Here is an 18,496-nt window from a genome sequence, read left to right as displayed (position 1 = left end):
ACAGCGGACGTCAGAGCTGCCCGGGCAGGAGTCGGGGCGGCGGCGGCGGGCTCGGCCTCCCTGCCGAGGCTCCTTCCCTGGGCCTGTCCGCCCGTCCCCGCCGCCAGGCCCGCGCAGCCCCTCCCGCCCGGCGCGGCTCTCGCACGCAGGCGGGCCGGGCTCGTCGCGGCGGCGGTTGGAGCGGAGCTGGCACAGGTAGGGCCCGCGGGGGCACCTCCGCGGCGCGGACGGACGGGCGGCGCGGCCAATCGGCAGCCGGGGCTCCGGGAGCGGCCCAATGGGGCCGGGGGGCGGCACCCGCCGGCCGCGATCGCCGGTGCCCCGGGAGGGGCGGCCGTGCCCAGGCCGGCTCCCGGTGCCGTTCTGTGCGGGGACGAGCCGCTCGGGCGGCGGCTCGGCTGCGGAGCTTCTCGGGATGCGGCGTGAACTTGGGCGGCTTCGGGCCTCGGCTCCCCGGGGCGGCTCTGGGCCTGCGGGACGGGCTGTGCCTCCGCCCGCCAGCCTGGTGGCCCGCAGTGGGGATTGAAGGGTTTTCACGTTCCGGGGGGCACCAGCAGGCCTCGGTTGCAATGCAGCTGCTATGAACGAAGCTTCAGTTTCGATAGGCTTACGTCGAAGGAAGGAACGTTTTCCTGTTGGGATAATCGTGGCTGCAGATCAGCAGCTGTAGGGCTCAGTTACTCTAAAGTGGAGAGTGTTTATTTCTAGAGTGCATGTTGGTTTTTATTTAATAAAATAGAATCCAGTACTAATGCAGCATTAATCTAGATTACGTTTAGCATCCTATCATGCTTGTCAACACTGCAAAAGAATTAATTATGCAGTAAGTAGCAAAGTAACATGAGGAAGAAACAATTGAAATTTAAATCAGACTTTGATAGATAGCAGACAGAGCTAGAGAAGGTCAGTGATTTATAAACAAGCTCGATGTTATTTTTACTGTGGTAGCTACTCCAGCCAAGCTATCAAGAGTTTTCAATTAAGATTACATTATTAGACATTTGAAAACATGCATTTGAGTGGTATACTGAGTCTGAAGATTGAAAATATAGATTCAAAATAATTTTAAAATATAGTCCTCGACGTCGTTACTTAAAAGGCTTTATAACAATGGGTTTGCTCATCTTTTATTATGAAAGCATTCATCCTGGATTATTACAGAGCTGAAAGTAATTATGTGATTGGGAAAATTATATGTGTTCTAACAAATGGCATATAAGCTGCTGAATAGCTACACAAATAGTAGAGCTTGTGATTTTCAGCAGCTGGTCCTAGACTGGTTTAAATTCTGTCTCATTTTGTTTCTTCTGTGAAATTTCTTCAGTTTGTCCTTAAAAGCAAATATGGTTTTTGGGTTTTTTACATTACAAAAAGGCTTTTTATACTATTTCTGCAATGATATTCTCTGTATAAGTATGTATCTTATAATCAAGGCTTTATGTTATGCTAGTAGGTATGAAAGCTTGAAAAGATACTTATTCTCTTGTTTCTGAGGACTCAAAATCCTTACTGAATTATCACTGAAGTCAATAAACTTTGTTTCAGTGTCAGTCGCTGTGTTATCCAGTCATTGACTCTAAAGAGTCCTTCATTGACTCTAAATAAGGTTTTTTTATGAAATTTTGAAGGAAGTCTGAAGATTCCAAATGTTTTGAAGCCTAAGGTTTCTTAACTTGCATACGATATAGATAATATTTGGTACTCTTTGAAGAAGCTTATTGTTAATTTTGTAGCTCTTCGATCATGGAAACTTTTGGAAAAAGTCTAGTTTTTTTTAATAGGTTTTGTTTTCAGTATTTTTTCAATTGCCCTATGAAGACTGATTACTTGGGCACCATAACTTTGGTAGAACTCACTTTCTACCTATTCAGATTAGTCCTAAAATTTTACTTATGTGCTGAGCCTGTCTTACAAATGTTTACAAATAGCTGTCAATATCTAATTTGGATTTTATGTCCAGCAGGCTCGCAGATGGGTCAGGGACTCTGGAGAATTGCTAGAAACCAGCAATTGCAGCAGCAAGGATACAGTGGACAAGGCTATCTTACCAGAGAGCATGGTAGGAGGATACCTGCTAACAGCGTTTCCAATACGAGCCACCGCAAACAAGCTCAAGGAGGCATTGACATCTACCACCTGCTGAAGACAAGAAAATCTAAAGAACAAGAAGGATTCATTAACCTGGAAATGTTGCCACCAGAGCTCAGTTTTACCATTTTGTCATACCTGAATGCAACTGATCTCTGTCTAGCATCATGTGTCTGGCAGGATCTTGCTAATGATGAGCTCCTCTGGCAAGGGTAAGCATGAAAAAAGAAATATCACCTGGGCATAGTAAAAAGTATTAGATTTTAAATTTGCTTCAGCACATCTTTCTAACCTAGCAAACGTTTCCTCAGTTAAATGAGATTTATATAGAGGAAACGTATATCATTTAAAAATGTGTTATTCTGGATTTCTAATTAGGATGGGGTATTACTGGACATTGCTGCATACACAAGCATGCTTGGCACAAGTGTACATGTGTATTATTAAACACCTGGTGTTTGAGATAGCATGACAGGGACTTGTCTTCACTTTTGTATTATTATCTCAAAGCACATCTCAGGTGTTTGTATCATTACTTCTCTGAACTTTGAACAGTTGTCTAGCTTAAGCAAGCAAACCTATTCAGCCAAACTTCCAAAGGAAGAGAAGTGAGAACTCATCTACTACACTTGACACAAATTAGGTGTATCGTTTTTGGAAGATGGCTGTGGAGGGAGGAAAGAAAAGGTTGTTTCTTTCTCAAATGAAATTTCTGCAGCCTAACATTTGAAACACGTTTATGTATAACATATGCAGAGTTTGTATGTCTGGGAAATAAATAAAGGAACATTTTTAAGATAAAATAGTGTAATATCAAAATGTAATTAACATATTCTTTGGTATTTTATGTTTTACAGCACTAGGAAACACTCATGAAATCATACTAATCTTTAGATTAGATGGTCAGCAGAACTTGTAACTTCTTTCACAACATTTTCTTCTCCCTTAACAGACAGTATTACTACTGTAGCAGTTGGGTTGCTGTTCAGGTTGTTTATTTACCTTTCATTACGCTCTACATCTCTTCCTCCCCTCGTCTGTTTCCTTGCCGGGCTGCATTTGAATTAAGCAGCTTCCCTTCCTGTCATGCTTTGGAACCTAGCAAAAGGATAATGCAGCATAACTTCTTAGTCACAATTGTTCTGCTGTTGGGGACTCTTCTATTGACAGGAGCAGGAATTCTAGTGAAGGATACCAGTAAGCTTCTAAGTTTATCCATATGCATTGTACTGTGCTCAGTTCTTGGTCTCAAACCCAACCTAAATAGAAATAAATTCCTTAGACCAAAGCTTGTAGTAGAGCTTCTTAATTACATGCAGTATATATTCTTAACATGTGGGGTGGAAATACATATTTTCCTTGAAGTTCATTCTGGAAAACAGTTCCACCATTTTTTGTGCAATCTTTCCAAATAATACTCACATTTATTCCACATTTCTTTTGGTAATGAAAATGCATCCTGATTTAGCTATAGATAAAAATCTGAATTTGCATAATCTCTGTAAAAATCTTCACTATTCCACATGTATAAGGGTGTGTTTAAGTTTTGGCAAGTACTGTGGTTGCAGTTCCAAACTCAGTCCAAACACGACCCAGGTTCCGGAATTGAAAACAGAATCTTTGCTGTATCTCCAGTGACTACCTGCTGGGTCCTAAACATTGTTCCTAATTAGTTACTGGGCAGGTGCGTTGAAGCAGAACTACCAGTTCAATAAGGAATCTAGAGTGTGTAGAAAGGGAATTGCAGATGGTATCATCAAAGGAACTGAGATGAGAGACAGAAACTGATGAGACTGATAGAGAGTCAGGGTGGAATAAAAAGGAAAGAAGCTCAAAAGTTATAGAAGATAGAGAGGGGTGGGACTGGATCTAGTTGTTAGGACTGGCCAGTTAGGAAAAGAGGAAGAAGAGTTGGGTGAAGAAGGACAGATGGGGAAAGGGCTGAATTAAAGACATAATTGTGTGCAGATACAGTGTCCAATTCATTGCACAACTGGGGCACAGGAAAAGAAACAGAATGCTTTAATCTGTCATAGTACCCCAAGAGAACAATTTATCACTGTTCTCCAGTGTTCAGGTTCTAGGAGTGCCAGAGGTCTCTGCTCTGTGGTTGTCATAATGATGCCACCTACTGGGATAGGTTTTGATGTTGCACTCAAATACACCAAAACCTCTATGAGAATAAAACATTAATCATATAATTGAAGATTTTAGAAAAACATGGCAAAATGACTTAATAACTGTTACAGTAACCTACTTCTAACTTTTCCTATAGCTCAAGTATTAGCTTTGCAGTGTTGGTTACGTTTTGCTTTTGTAAAATCCATGAAATTTGGAAAGGAATTTTTATAATAGATTAATTCTATTTTCATAGGTTGTGCAAATCCACTTGGGGTCACTGTTCTATATACAATAAGAATCCGCCTCTAGGATTTTCTTTTAGAAAATTGTATATGCAGCTAGATGAGGGCAGTCTCACCTTTAATGCCAACCCTGATGAGGTAAGTGAACTGTTGCTGACAGTAATAAACAGTTACATTAATTGTGATTGCTTTTTTATAATTATAGCTATATAACAGCAAAGTTTTAATCAGTGTTTGTTTTACTGTAGGGGTGGTTAATACTGTGCAACAGCAGTATCCTGGTCTTTTTTTTGAGTATTGTACCTGTGTACATCATTTACATGACTTGCCTGTTAAGTGCCCTGTATACTTCTGTGGATGCCAGAAATTCATAACCACATACTAACTTAGGAATGAGGCAGATATCCTAACTGAAGAGACAGTGGTGAATTGTAAGAGCATAACATTGAGCTTACATAAATAAAAATGTTAAAATGCAGAGCTTGAGTTTGGTTCACTTTAGACAAAGCAGGATGAGGTATAAAGTCTGATTACTTCTATCGCAACCACATTTTCTTGTAGGGGATTTTCACCTATTTCCACTATCAAGGAGCAAATCTTGAAGTATGAAAAAGATCTACTGCTGAACTATCCTGAAGATCAGTTTGATTTAGTTTCTGTAGGTGTTTGTTGTGCACAATCTTTTCTTATAGAACAATATAAATTTATCTTCAAAAAAAAACCATCCCTTGTCAGACTGAAAGGTTTCCATTTATAAGTTCATGTAGCTAACTGGAAAAGTCAGTTTCTGCTTTCAGTCTGTCACCTTTCAAAGAAGAAAACAGTTTGAGAGCAGACAGCTTTTGCCTGGGAGATAGACAGTTAATGCCCAAGTGGCAGAGAGAGTCTTTTGTGTATAAAACAAGACTCCTGCTTCATGTTTCCTAGGAAAAGAGTGTACACAGTACTGAACAAAAATGCTGTCAGCTTCCTGCATATAGTTACACGCATACATGGAAGTGGTAATTGAATAAATCCCAAGTAGAAAAGGGATTGAGATATGAAAAGAAACACTTCTAGGAGCAAATTTCACTCAGCTGATACAATACAGAAAGTGTGAATGTGTGATGGGGTAAAATATATAAAGCAGTTCTGTGAATCATTGCAATAATGTAATTTCATTTAAGTTCTTGCTTTATCTCATATATTCTGCTTGATTAAGATACCATTACTTCTATCAGTCACAAATAGAGTATTTTGTAATGTTTCTGGTAGAACTCTGCATTGAACTCTGATAAACAGCATCGAGACATCAGCACCTGGCCACTTGAGTGATTAGTATTGCTTTTCTGCAGAATTTTCACAAATTTAATAATAAATGTGAAAGCTTTCAAAGTAGATGTAGTATTTAGGCAACTTACATGTTTTCAGTAATACATCAAGTATATTGCTGGTAGCATTGTCTGTCAATTTTTTAACACTTTTTTTTCACTTAACTATCTCAGTTTATAATATGCTGTTATATTTCAACCTTATTTAAAGTAATCTTGGTATCTTTAAAGCATTTGGAGCCTTCAGAAAAGGCATTTAATAGAAGATTCATTATTTTTAAAGGCAATAAGATCTGCAAATTAGAGCTAACTTACGGCATACCTAAATTAGGTATTAACTTTATTTTGCTACTCTTGCTTCTTGTGGTTATATTTTACAATAGAAGTACAAATACTCTGCTTCAATGAGAGATGAGAACCTCAGGGTATCTCCTAAGGGCTCTGTTCCTCTCTCCCTGTGGAGCACCATAGCCTGGTAGGAATCATTCAGGGCCTGAGTTTCAGGAGAATTCACAAATACTGTTGCTTTAACTGTTTACAACTGTGATATTGGCAGAATTATTATTATTATAAGGACACTGTGACTGGAACATATGATATGACATTCCACTATTACAAATTGTGTCTCCGAATTTCCTGCCAAACTCTGCTTTACATTTGATAACAGACCTGATCAAATTACTATAAAAATAGGAATACTTACAGCCACAGGAGCAAGATTCTCCAAAGGACACCGCCCATGTCATGAAAATGGGTAACCAGGCTCCACAGCAACAGCTCCAGAGCTAGCGGTGGCTCACGGGGTAGGGAAGAGCATCTGCACACTTTGTGGTAGGATTCTCTGGTTAGCCATTGTTGTGTGCATGGTGTTGTGGTATCTGCTGTAATTTAACGTGTTGATTGTGTGCATGAGCTTGCATAATTCATAGCAGGTGCTCACATTCTGCTAAAAGGATGTGCCTAAACACGTGACATGTAATCTGAAAAAAAAAAGCCTCCAGTGCATGTTTGGGTTGGGGTTTTTGTTTTGTTTTGGTTTTGTTGTTTTGGTTTGGGTTTTGGGGTTTTTTTTGTTGGTTGGTTGGTTTTGTTGGGTTTTTTTCATATGGCACCACCATTGTAGACAAGATTTTGGAACCTGGTTTTTGTTGTTTCTTTGGAGAGAGGGGATAGTTAGTGTTAGTATTAGCACTTGAATATAAATATGTTGTTTAATCTTCCTACCCAATTTCTGCTATATTTTATTTTAAAGAGTGTATGGTGTTTGTGAAATGTTTCTCATGCAGTGCTCATTTCATCTCATGTGCTTATAACTCAAAATTTCTAAGCAACCAGAAGTTATTTCCCATTGTTTTGTATCCAGTTTCTAACTCCCTACAAGATACTTAGTCAAGTTTATTACATGGATCAATGCTATGTAGCTAAAATTGAAACTAAAGGTACAAACAAGAATCTTCTGGTCAGGAAAGAAGTTCTTTTTTTTTTTTTTCATCCTTAATGGTTCTAACTGATCTATTTAATAGCATTTATTTTTATGGACCTTGTGGAATCTGTACTGTACCAAAACTCCCTGACTTTAGTGAGGTCAAGATTTCTTTTGCATAGCATAATAATAAAGTACAGTAAGACAGTGCTTATACTAAACCTGTCTTTGCACTATTCTGATTGTCTCGTTCTGCAAGCTGCCCTTAGTTTTTGGCAGGGAGGCCAGGTTTTTCTGACCTTTTCCTGGTTATAAATTGTTAGCCACTTGTGTAAAGCCACTGGTGTTAGTCACTTGTGTAAATCTTGCCTGACTTTTAATTATAGATAGTCTGTAGATGATGGATTGTTTACTGTGCTGTATTTCTAAGCAAAGTTTTGAAACTTACCCTATTTCATAGTGATCTACTAAGCAAGCCACTTTTGAGATGCCTTGATTTATCGGTCAGAAAAATAATATAAGTACGTGTATGTTGTAGAGGAAAGAAATTAGTTTGTGTGATTTATCAAAAAAGTTGGAAAGCAACATTGAGCTGAAATCTTTTGATATTTCTACATTATAATCAGAAAGGTTTAATCTTGTAAATTATCAGTTATGGATTCTCTGTAACATGAAAAATATGTCCGCATTCTATTTGCAATTTCTGCTATTCTGTTTGGATCACTGAGACTGTATTTTAAAGGCATGCAGTGAAAGAGACACTGTTTCAAATGTATCTTACATAATGTGTCCACATTTGTCTTGATGTGGACCACCAAATGACTTGATTCCTAACTTAGTAGAACAGTCATGAATATTTGTATTATACAATATCTCATCAATAATCTGCATTGTTCCAGAAGATGCACCATTAGATATATTGAGATAGTGTACTTCCCTAGAAAAATGGTAACAATGATACCATATGTGTCTAATTATTATTTATTAATAATGTTAGTGTTACCTAGAATCACCAGCAGAAGTTGAGACCCTACTATACTAGATACTGATTCCAAAATTTCTGTGCCATTAACTAAGGCTATGTCTGGTTTGTTTTGTATGCATATCTAAACAGAGGTGCCAAAAGCAACTACAAAAGTTTTAATGTTGACTGCTGTACTGAAGTGCTCTGAACGTACTCTTAGCAAAGAAGATAGTTAATGCAGAAATGGAATCAACACTTAAAAGGAAAAGTTTTCCATTTTAGAGATCCTGTATGGATATTAACAAATCCAAAAACTACTGGAAACAGGTAGAAAACAAGGAAGGAGTATCAGTGCTGAAATAGAATAGCTGGCAAAACAAGCATTGTGTGCAAGGAAAAAAAACAACTGAATAAAAAATAACATACTGAAATACAACACATGGCTTTTGTTGTTACTGTTCATCTATATTTAAAGTTGTTGTTTGCATGTATAATTTAAATCAACACTTCTATACATTAATATTTTATCCAGAGCTGTCTGAAATTCAGAGAGAACATGCTTGCCACAGAGGCAAGGTTTAAGGCATCCTTCCTAATTCTCTAATGCTAAGAATATTACAGTCCTCTGAATTAGAATTTAAAAAATAGTGTATGTGCTCATTCTGCAATGTTTCCCAAGTGTTAAAAAGGCCTCTTCAGAGCTGATAGATCATGGCACAGAGTACCCTACCTGACTGCAGTCAAATGTTTCCTAAGAGAATCACCAGCTGACTGATAAGTAATCTTAGCATAGGTTTTAATAGTGTGTAGGGCTACCTACTTCAGCTAGTATATATGCCACAAGTGACCATTTTAGCTACCAAAAGTGATTTATTTGAAGCAAGAGTTCTGAGAGGTTTTCAAGGTAGTATTTACGGTGTTATGAAAAACAGATTCAATGACATGCTGTAAAACTTGTAAATAAATTTCATTTACTGTGAGACAAAATTTAAGAACTTAAAGGAGAAATCAGGCTTCTACTGTTGCAAACAGTATTTTTGATAGCTTAGGATGAAATAAAAAGCAACTAAAAACCATGGCATGTGGTGAACTATATTTTATTTATACCCTGTTTACCTGTGAATGAGCTGATGAAAGCGCATTCACAGGGAAAGATATTGTCAAGCATTACGTGTGGTAGGGGAGAAGGAATTAGAGAATAATAATGCAAAGACTTTGTAGCTTGTCAGATGGAGATCCTACATCGAGTTGCAAGTTAGTACATGAGAAAGAAACTGCAGCATTTACTGTCACAGAGAAACAAATCCACTATCTTAAAGAAGGTGTAATTGTCATCCTGCCTCTGCTATGCCATGCTAGGTATTTTCTGGATGTGTTGCAGAAATGTTTATTAATTGCAGCAGGAATGCTATTCAAGATGTCCCCGCCAGGCTTCAGTTTGTACTAGCTTAAGTTAATACTTCTTTTTGAAGCAAATACATAAATCTCATTAAATTGACATAAATGTAAAGGAGATATTCTGCTGCTCATCTTACATAAATTGCCAAAATCCATGTTAACTCCCACTTTTTAATTTCTTATTTAGCTGTGACTCAAGAAAGTACTTAACATGTTGTCCATCCATATTATGGACAAACTTAAATATGATCTAATTCCGACTGAAATGCCAGATGATAGAGCAATACATGTTACATTGTCATCCTAGATATAGATTTTTCTTAAAATTGGGGCGTAACACTGCTAGATTTTTTGGTTTATCTATCTAAAAACCTTTATGTTTTTTATTTATTTTTATAAACCATTATTTAAACAAAATAAATGTATCTTGATTAACTGCTCTTTTCTGTGAATATATAAGCAAAAACTGTGGACTTGTAAAAATAGCCAGTTAATACTACACGTGTTTTTTGGCTTTTAATTTGTGTTCTTAAACATATATTGTAACTATTTTCCTGCTTTATGCAACTAAGATTTTGGTTTACTGAGACACTTCACAAAATGTTCCAAACCTGCACTCAGCCCTTTATTTCTTTTTCACACAAAATTCAAGAGCACTGGGAAGTTTAGTTTATACATTGAGTGATAGGTTGCCCCTACATCTTTGTAGCTGTAATGTAAACTTAAAGGGCAGACTTATAAAATATTGTTAAGTTTGATGTCAGAAAATTTATGAAAAAATATTTCAGACATATTTTAAAGGTGATTTAGGTTGTGGGCTTGGTACATTATTCTATGCAGAAATGCACTGTCCTACTCATTTTACATTTCATCCTTATGCTGTAGTAAAGATCTATTGTACCTCAGCATTGCAACACTTCTTGGTAACAAATGCTGAGAACTGCTCCCAGCCCCTGCCAAATTGAATTGGAAGAACTTGGTTAGTTATTCTCAGGTTTAGATTTTTGCTGTTGAAAAGTGTGAACATTTTTAAAATCCATTAGTTGGGTTTTGATTTGTAAGGTTGTAAGGAAAATAGTTTTATGCTTTGGGATATTTCAATGACCAGAGAGAATCCAGAATATCACTGAAATACTTTAAATTTGCCATGTTTATTCTATAAGAAATGTATGTTGTGTAAAAGTGTAAAATTCTGGAAATCATGACTATAAATTATATGCAATTCTGTATTTTTAAACTATTTTTATGTTAGGCATAGTGTTCTTATTTATGTGTATACATATTTATATATGTTGATATTTACCTATGCTTTGAAATCAGCGTGCTTGTGTTTATTTGCATTATTACACATTTAAACAAATGCATTTAATGCATCTATTTGAATGTGGTACATTGTATACATGTGAGAACATGACTGTTTTAATGAAAGACCTTGAAGACTAAACACATTATGGCTAAGATTTTCTTATTCGCAAAAGTTATGAAATCAACAGTTATGGTCCCTGCAACATTTTAAATACTATTACAATAGTATGAAAAGCAAAATACTGATATACACTGTAAAGAAATTATTAAAGAACCATCATGCTCATTATGGGGTTCATAATTTAAAATTTTCTACTATGACTGTATGTAAAATCTCAACCATAACACTAAATTGTCTCTTGGCATTTGATTTACAATTTTAGAGTGTATTCTGCATGTTGAAATGTGATTTAGAGGAGGACGAACCATTCTGAAAAACAAACCAGTTAATTCGTAGGATTACAGTCCTACATTGTGAAGTACAATACTTGTTCCTAAATACATTATGAAGATTAAACATATTTATATGTGCCTGTATTTTATCTTAGGGTGTCAACTACTTTATGTCCAAAGGCATACTAGATGATTCACCGAAAGAAATAGCTAAGTTTATCTTTTGCACAAGAACACTGAATTGGAAGAAGCTGAGAATCTACCTTGATGAAAGGTAATTAAAATTTCTCTTAAGGTATCTTCTATTAATTTTCAATGTTCAGCCCCATTTAACAATATTTTGAATGTAAAGATGCCACTTCAGTGACGTAAAAAGGCAAAACAATGCAGCTAGGTAATGGTTCTAAATCTGAACTGTTACTCTGTTCAAGTATTTATGTGACTGTAGGACTTAATAAGAATCCTCAAAAATACCACCTGTAAATGATAAATCTCACATCCTCACAAAATCTTATATAGATATTTTGCTGCTTTTTTTTGACTTGATGGGGTTTTTTTCCCTTCCTTGTGGATCTTATTCAGAAAAAGTAATTATCACTTTACTAAGGGATGATGGGTTTTTAACTAACTATTAATTGGTTGTCTGAGATACCTTGATTGGAAGTTGCACACACCTCCTGACAGGGAAGGGAGCAGCCTCTTGGAGACATCAGGAGCTGCAGAAGGGAGCTCTGTCCCTGCTGTAGCCTGGTGTTCTGTCTGCACTGTGCTTTCTCGTGCCATCAGGTTGGGGGAGGGCAGTATCATGAAGGAGAATAGTTACTGCACCTGAATAGGAATAACAAAGGGCCAACAGTGCTTCAACAGGAATCCTCTCCTGCTTCTCATCCTCTTCAGCCTGTGCTACTAAAGGAATAAAAAGAGTCTGTAATGTTACCACCACTGGCAGTCCTGTGCAGTAAAACTTGAGATTTATAAATCTTTTAAACAATAATAAAAATACAAACCATTTAATGGATGAGATTGCAAGTTAATGTTAGTGACTCCTATATCTTCACTTCATAAACAGAGTATGATCAGACACTAAAAATAAAAACTCCTTTTTTAAATGTTGAAACTCACAAGCAGGGTAAAAATCAGGTTAAACTCAGGAAAATGTTCTTAGGTTCACTTCAAATTTGCTTCCAAATTTTTTTTCTACTGTCTTTTTCACATCTGACAATATAGGTGTGGTCTGAATCTTTTATATATGTTTGTGTTCAGTGCAAAGCATTTGAGAACATCACATTCTGGTGGACTTCCATGAGCAAATTTTGCCTAGCTGAAGCCTGATTTTAACAAGACAATCCTGTAAAAGCTTCTACTTGGACATCAAAATGTGTGGCATGCATCAATCTATTCCCTTTACTGTCTTTTTTAGTGGTTTTGTCACAGATTAAAGGAATCAAAGCCTCTGTGTAGACCTTCATTGAATATATATACAAACTTTGAGTTCTGATTTGTGTATGCTTTTATAGTGTTTGGCCACAAATAGGCAAAGAACATATGTTTATATTATCTTTGTGCTGTTAGTGATAATTTTGCCTTTTAGCAAAAACAAAAGCTCATACTATTCTAAAGCTTTAATTTTTATTTTTAACATCTACACATTTTCATATTTAAATAGTTAAAAGAAACTTTTCTAATGATACGGGTTTTTGTTCTTCCAGGAGAGATGTTTTGGATGACCTTGTGACACTGCACAACTTCAGAAATCAGTTCTTGCCAAATGCACTGAGAGAGTTCTTCAGACACATTCATGCTCCTGAGGAGCGTGGGGAGTACCTTGAAACTCTCATAACAAAGTTCTCTCACAGATTCTGTGCTTGTAATCCTGATTTGATGAGAGAGCTTGGCCTTAGCCCTGGTAAGCAAAAATGAGCAGTGGATCAGTCTTTATACTTCTGAATGATGCTAGTGTTTCTGATAGCTTTAAAGTCAGCACCTAAATGTGTATATCTGAAAATACAAAATTGAAAAATTTTGTTGAAAATTTTGTTCAGTTGAAAAAAAAAACCCAAAAAACATACAGATTCTTTTTTTAGCTAATTTGTTTGGTTTATTTCCATGGTATCTTTCTTCCATTTTTGTATGTGCTTTGAGCTTTTTTCTTTTCTGAAGTTCCTCTTGCAGAGTTTTACACACTTAACATTTTTCCTTGTGGATAGTCTCACAGAAATGAAAGGGAATATTGGGCTACATACAAGTTAACAAATATTTCTAATTGGTTGGAGGAGGCAGTTTTTAGCAGTGGAACTGCTTACATATTTAAAAGATAAGCTTTTGCAGGATGTTGGCTTTAGTTTATACAAACTTCAGGAATCTGTTTAAATGAAAATGTATAAAGCCCTTAGTGGCTTTTGGATTATGTAGAAATATTAAGAGATTTGTAAATTCTCATTTGGCAGTGTGCTGACATTATTACTTTGAAAGTTGCCATATTAAATTTTATTACTATGGATACCCTTCTGAGTAGTTGTATGTATATGTGTATGTATATATGTATAAAGTTATGAACCTAGATGACAAAGATGATAAGGTTCTTAGGGAAAAATGCTTTTAATGATCCCAGTTTCTTTTTTAAACTTTTTTTGTTTATTTTCTCTTGTCTAGATGCAGTTTATGTACTGTGTTACTCTTTGATTCTCCTTTCGATTGATCTAACAAGCCCTCACGTGAAGAACAAAATGTCAAAGAGGGAATTCATCCGAAATACACGACGAGCTGCACAGAATATTAGTGAAGATTTTGTAGGGCACCTTTATGACAACATCTACCTTATTGGCCACGTGGCTGCCTAAAAGCACAATTTGCTAGCACTTAAAATTTGTAATTTTCAAAAAGTACATCAATTCAAGATATTAATTATTTTGTAGAGATGGGGGTTATTTTAGTGCTGGTCATTCTAACCTCTGTATGCAATCAAAGTTTGTGTGTGTAAGTGTGTGTATGTGTAAACTACCTTTTCTATCTATTAACTGTGGGAACAGAAGGACTTTTTTTTCATAATTTTTTTTAGTTTTGCACAAAACAATGCCATTAGTCTGACACAGCCATTTATGAATGTTAAACTGACATTACAGTCTAAGCTGAAAAAGTGGTGAATTTGTGCATTAGATCTGCTTGAAACTTTAATAAGTTCATTCTTTTTAGAATACCGTGTAATGTGTATATATTTAACTAAAGAGATTTATAATCATAATTATTTTATTGTAAAGTATTTTAACTAAAATTTCTCCTTTTATCTCTTAAATTAGTGTTTGACTTTTCGTTTGCATTTTTTTACAATGCTAACTACCTCAGATACTTAAGTTAGAGGAACATTGATCTGAATACTACAATAAAGTTTATTCTAGGAGATGATAGAAAACTTGTAAAATATCTAAGCTGATGTTTTATACTATATTTATTAACTTGAATTAGCATGTTGCCAAACTGCTATTCACTCAATTTTAAAGATTACAGGCTCTATTTTAGATGAACCCTGATGCCATAAAGGGTTATCCAGGGGAGATCATGCAGTGTACAGAGAGGTTTACGTCGTTTACATACACAACCTATTTTGCAGATACTGGTTTTTGGGAAACAGGACAACTACAATCACCTGTTCAGCACGGTAAGCAAGAAAATCTGAACAGGGAAAGTGTTAGGAGTGAGTAATATGTTGCTGCTTTCAACTGGTTCCCTCAGTCTAGAAGTGTCAATGATGGAAATGCCTTGGCAAATGTATACCAGATGACTCGTTGCTAAAGCTGTTAAAAACTGGCAGTGCAAGATTAGAGCAGTGACTGTGCAGGATTGGAGAACTGTTGCAGAGTTCGATACTGAATTATTTTCTAAGTTGGTCATGTAGCTAGATTTTAAACAGCTCTAAATTTGTGGAAAACCTTCAAAAATGTCTTGACATTTTCTGAAGTGTGGAGAATATTAGCAGTGGAACTGCTGTGCATGTGCAGAAGTTGACTAAGGATTTGCCTAGGTTTTGTTCAGACAACTCTAGGAGCAGTTGATATAACATGTTGTTGAAGATTCCTGATTATGTTTGTTTACATAATATTCTGCTATCAGTAGTGTCTGGATACATCATGGTAACAGGTATATTTCTTCTTTTTCCCTACCGTACCATGAGGTGATGTGGGAAGGTATTCTTAATCTGTAAAACAGAATTAATCTGAGTTTTACATAGAAAGCCTAATGCAGAGCCAAGAATTTCATTCAGGAGTGACCCCTCACAGCCATGCCCTTTGCCTATGCTGCTGCTTTCTGCTTAGCACATAGAGAGTGTTACCTTTGTTTAAGATGTGAGAAGGACAGTCCATACAAGGGCTACATAAATTATGGGAAGAAAAAGATGTAGCTATTACTATTTCAAGTGTTTATAGCTCTGCTCCACAAACCAAACTGCATGCAAAAAAAGTACATTTTTATTGCACTACCTTTTATCAAGTGTAAATGCCACTGCATTTATGTAGCATACACAGCCAAAGCCAGGAGCCAGCAGTATTTGTGGCCATGTTCCAGACAGGTTTACATTATCACCTGCCTTGCTCAGGATAACTACTCCTCACCCAGTGTTATTTCATGTATTGCAGAAAGTCCAAGGATGTGTTCTGCAGTGGTCAATTAATCTCAAACACAAATTAAGAGTGTATGGTACAGTGGGGAGCCTTGTTTAAGGCACAGATGTCTGCTGCTGTACTACAGAAAAAAATTGAAAGCTTTTAATGTAATTTGTAAGACCAGTTATAAAGGATGAGTGTCTCTGGGCTCTTTAAAGTGATTTAAAGTGGAGATAGCAGAATATAGTTTCCTAAGAAACACTCCTCAAAGGTTACACATTTTAAAAAAGAATTCAGTGAATTTTGAAATTAGAACTCTTCTTGTTAGAAAATATTTTCTTCTCAAACCACAAATGCAGAGCAAGGTTTAATTCTCTTCTGGCATATGCTTAGGTTGACAGTGATACTGGTTTTGATTTTGCACTAGTAAGAAAGTATAAATTGTTAGTCTGGATTTCTCCTAATTTCCCATTACCCTGATACAGTACAAAACTTTCAGGCAGACAGAACATGTTTTTTCTGGAATAGATGAGTACATCTATTAGCAAGGTCTAGAAAACTTCTAGGCCAGTGTAGCAGCCAAGAAGATAAATTAGAAACAGAATGATACAATTCAAGTTTCCATAAGACAAGGCTAGGGCAAAAGAAAACAAAACCTTAATGACATGCAGATAACAGCATCTGATCTTCACAACAGGATTTTGAAGAGTGTTAGAGGATTAGCACCCAATTCATGCTCTACATTATGTTACTAACTCAGAGTGGAACAGAATACAGCAAACACAACATGCCAAGTGTGAATTCCCTCAGAGTCAATCACAAAGTAACTAATTAATACAGACATTTCTGCTGTCATTTTTCTTTTACCAGTTTGAGTCTAACTCTAAAGTGACTGAGAAGTAATTTTTTGCATTTTAGGAATCTAGACTTTACATGAAGTTAAACAACTTTCTGTCTTAAAAGGAGAGAAAAAATCTTAATCGGGTGTAATAGTACTCTTAAAAAGTGAAAAAAAAAAATTGTCTTGGTTGTCCTGCAAAAACTCTTAAAAAACAAAGTGTTATGCAGTGTTTTCTTCAATGCACTTGGTGTCTCCATGCACATTTTAAAATAATGATATTTCATTGATCCATGTGTCACTAAATGATGCAATGTGGAAATAGCTCCTTGATCAAGCACTTCAGAAGACTTAGGCAGAGGATCTCAAACTGAATTACATGAGCATGATCATGCTCATAACTGTGAAGTGTTTCCCAAGCTATTGTGATTCCACCACTGCGTGTCCTTTGAACTTTGGCCATGTGGTGTTGCCTTAACTCTTAACTGTATGCACTGTACACAGCACTGAAGGAAGAAGTGAGCCTGCAGCCCATCCCTCTGCAAACACTCACTGTTCTGTCCTAAAAGACACTAGAATTTTTCTTAATGGCCATTTCTGTAAGTTTGGTAACTTCAGTATACATAGATGTGACAGAAGGAAAACTTTTCTGTTCGTGTTGGGAAAATGAGTGTACCTGTGTCCATGTAAAGTGTCACACAAATGCAGCTCATGTTTGCTTTTATTATAAAGTCTGAGGCTCTGATTGCATTTATTCAAGGAATATGGCATATATTAGATATTCACATAGCTTAACTATACACAGCATCTGATATTATCTGTTTTCTCAGACTATTTCTGTCTAGAATACTTTCCATTCAAACTCTAAACAACACATTTATACAGCTTTGGCTCTCTAAAATAAATCAAAGCTGCTGCAACATATATCAACCCAAACAAATACAAGTTTGAGATGTGTTTGTCGATTTTGAAGCAAGTGAGAAATTTGTGTTCAGGAAAAAAATTCAATTTGTTCTCTTTAACCTTTCCCTTTCACCCCCCCCCACATTGGAAAAAGAAAAAATGTAAACAGCTTCAAAATACAGCTTTAAGAAAATAAACTGACTAGCTGGGCAAATAAATGTTATTATTTCTTCAGTATTCTGCAGTTTATTAATGTTCTTAACATAAACAAGTTTATCAACAAGGAATTGCTCTTTTTCGAAGTGGTAATACTTTTGTTCTCTGTGTAAGGATGTCATTATGCAATCTGATACTGTTTATAGCTCTGTTTTTAGAAAACAGGTATTATTTTAAGCACTTAAACAAAATTGAGGTGTACCTCCTTGATCATGTTAAAATGTCAAAATTATAATAAGTTTTTGGGAAAGTCAGATTTACTTGCCCTCTATTGAATTAGGATTTTATTTCCTTTTAAAATATTTCATGGATGTATTAAAACTAATAAACATTGAGGCTGATGACTTGTTCTCTGCCATTGCAAAATCTCCCACTCTAAGCTCAAAAGCACTGTTAAAGTGGGCAAAGAACAAATTCCTGTGTCTCACATCAGCATGTTATGGTTTTATTTTGCCTTGAAAGAGAAATACACGCTTTTATAATCTGCATTTAATAGTGATTTTAGTTAAGATAAAATTTTATGTGATAATCTAATATTATTTATGAGACGTTTAAAGTTCAGATTTGCCATGTGTAATTAAATCATAATCAAATAGCTAGGAGTATTTACAGAAGAGTGTAAAAAACCTAAAAGCTATCACATTGCTTCTTTATCACCTCAGTGATAAAGTGAAACCTCAGTGTTTTTACTAATATT

At 36.1% G+C, this 18,496-nt stretch overlaps 1 protein-coding gene across 3 annotated transcripts; it reads left to right on the top strand.

Moving 5' to 3' along the window:
- The first annotated feature begins 26 nt into the window (after positions 1-26).
- Positions 27-18,140, top strand: FBXO8 (F-box protein 8). Of its 3 annotated transcripts, none has more exons than XM_036381671.2 (6): positions 27-195; positions 1,961-2,300; positions 4,463-4,589; positions 11,400-11,518; positions 12,954-13,150; positions 13,897-18,140. In XM_036381671.2, exons 2-6 carry the CDS (start codon positions 1,972-1,974, stop codon positions 14,082-14,084), a joined length of 960 nt encoding a protein of 319 aa, XP_036237564.1. In that variant the 5' UTR covers positions 27-195; positions 1,961-1,971; the 3' UTR covers positions 14,085-18,140. The 3 variants fall into 3 exon arrangements, with proteins under 3 accessions (XP_036237564.1, XP_036237563.1, XP_036237565.1); XM_036381670.2 differs by having other exon boundaries at positions 112-195; positions 1,964-2,300; XM_036381672.2 differs by lacking the exon at positions 27-195 and adding an exon at positions 741-823 and having other exon boundaries at positions 1,964-2,300.
- The last annotated feature ends 356 nt before the right edge of the window (positions 18,141-18,496 follow it).

Source organism: Molothrus ater, chromosome 4 (assembly GCF_012460135.2).
Source record: "Molothrus ater isolate BHLD 08-10-18 breed brown headed cowbird chromosome 4, BPBGC_Mater_1.1, whole genome shotgun sequence".
In the NCBI taxonomy this organism is placed as follows: domain Eukaryota; kingdom Metazoa; phylum Chordata; class Aves; order Passeriformes; family Icteridae; genus Molothrus; species Molothrus ater.
This window is presented reverse-complemented; position numbering and strand designations above follow the sequence as displayed.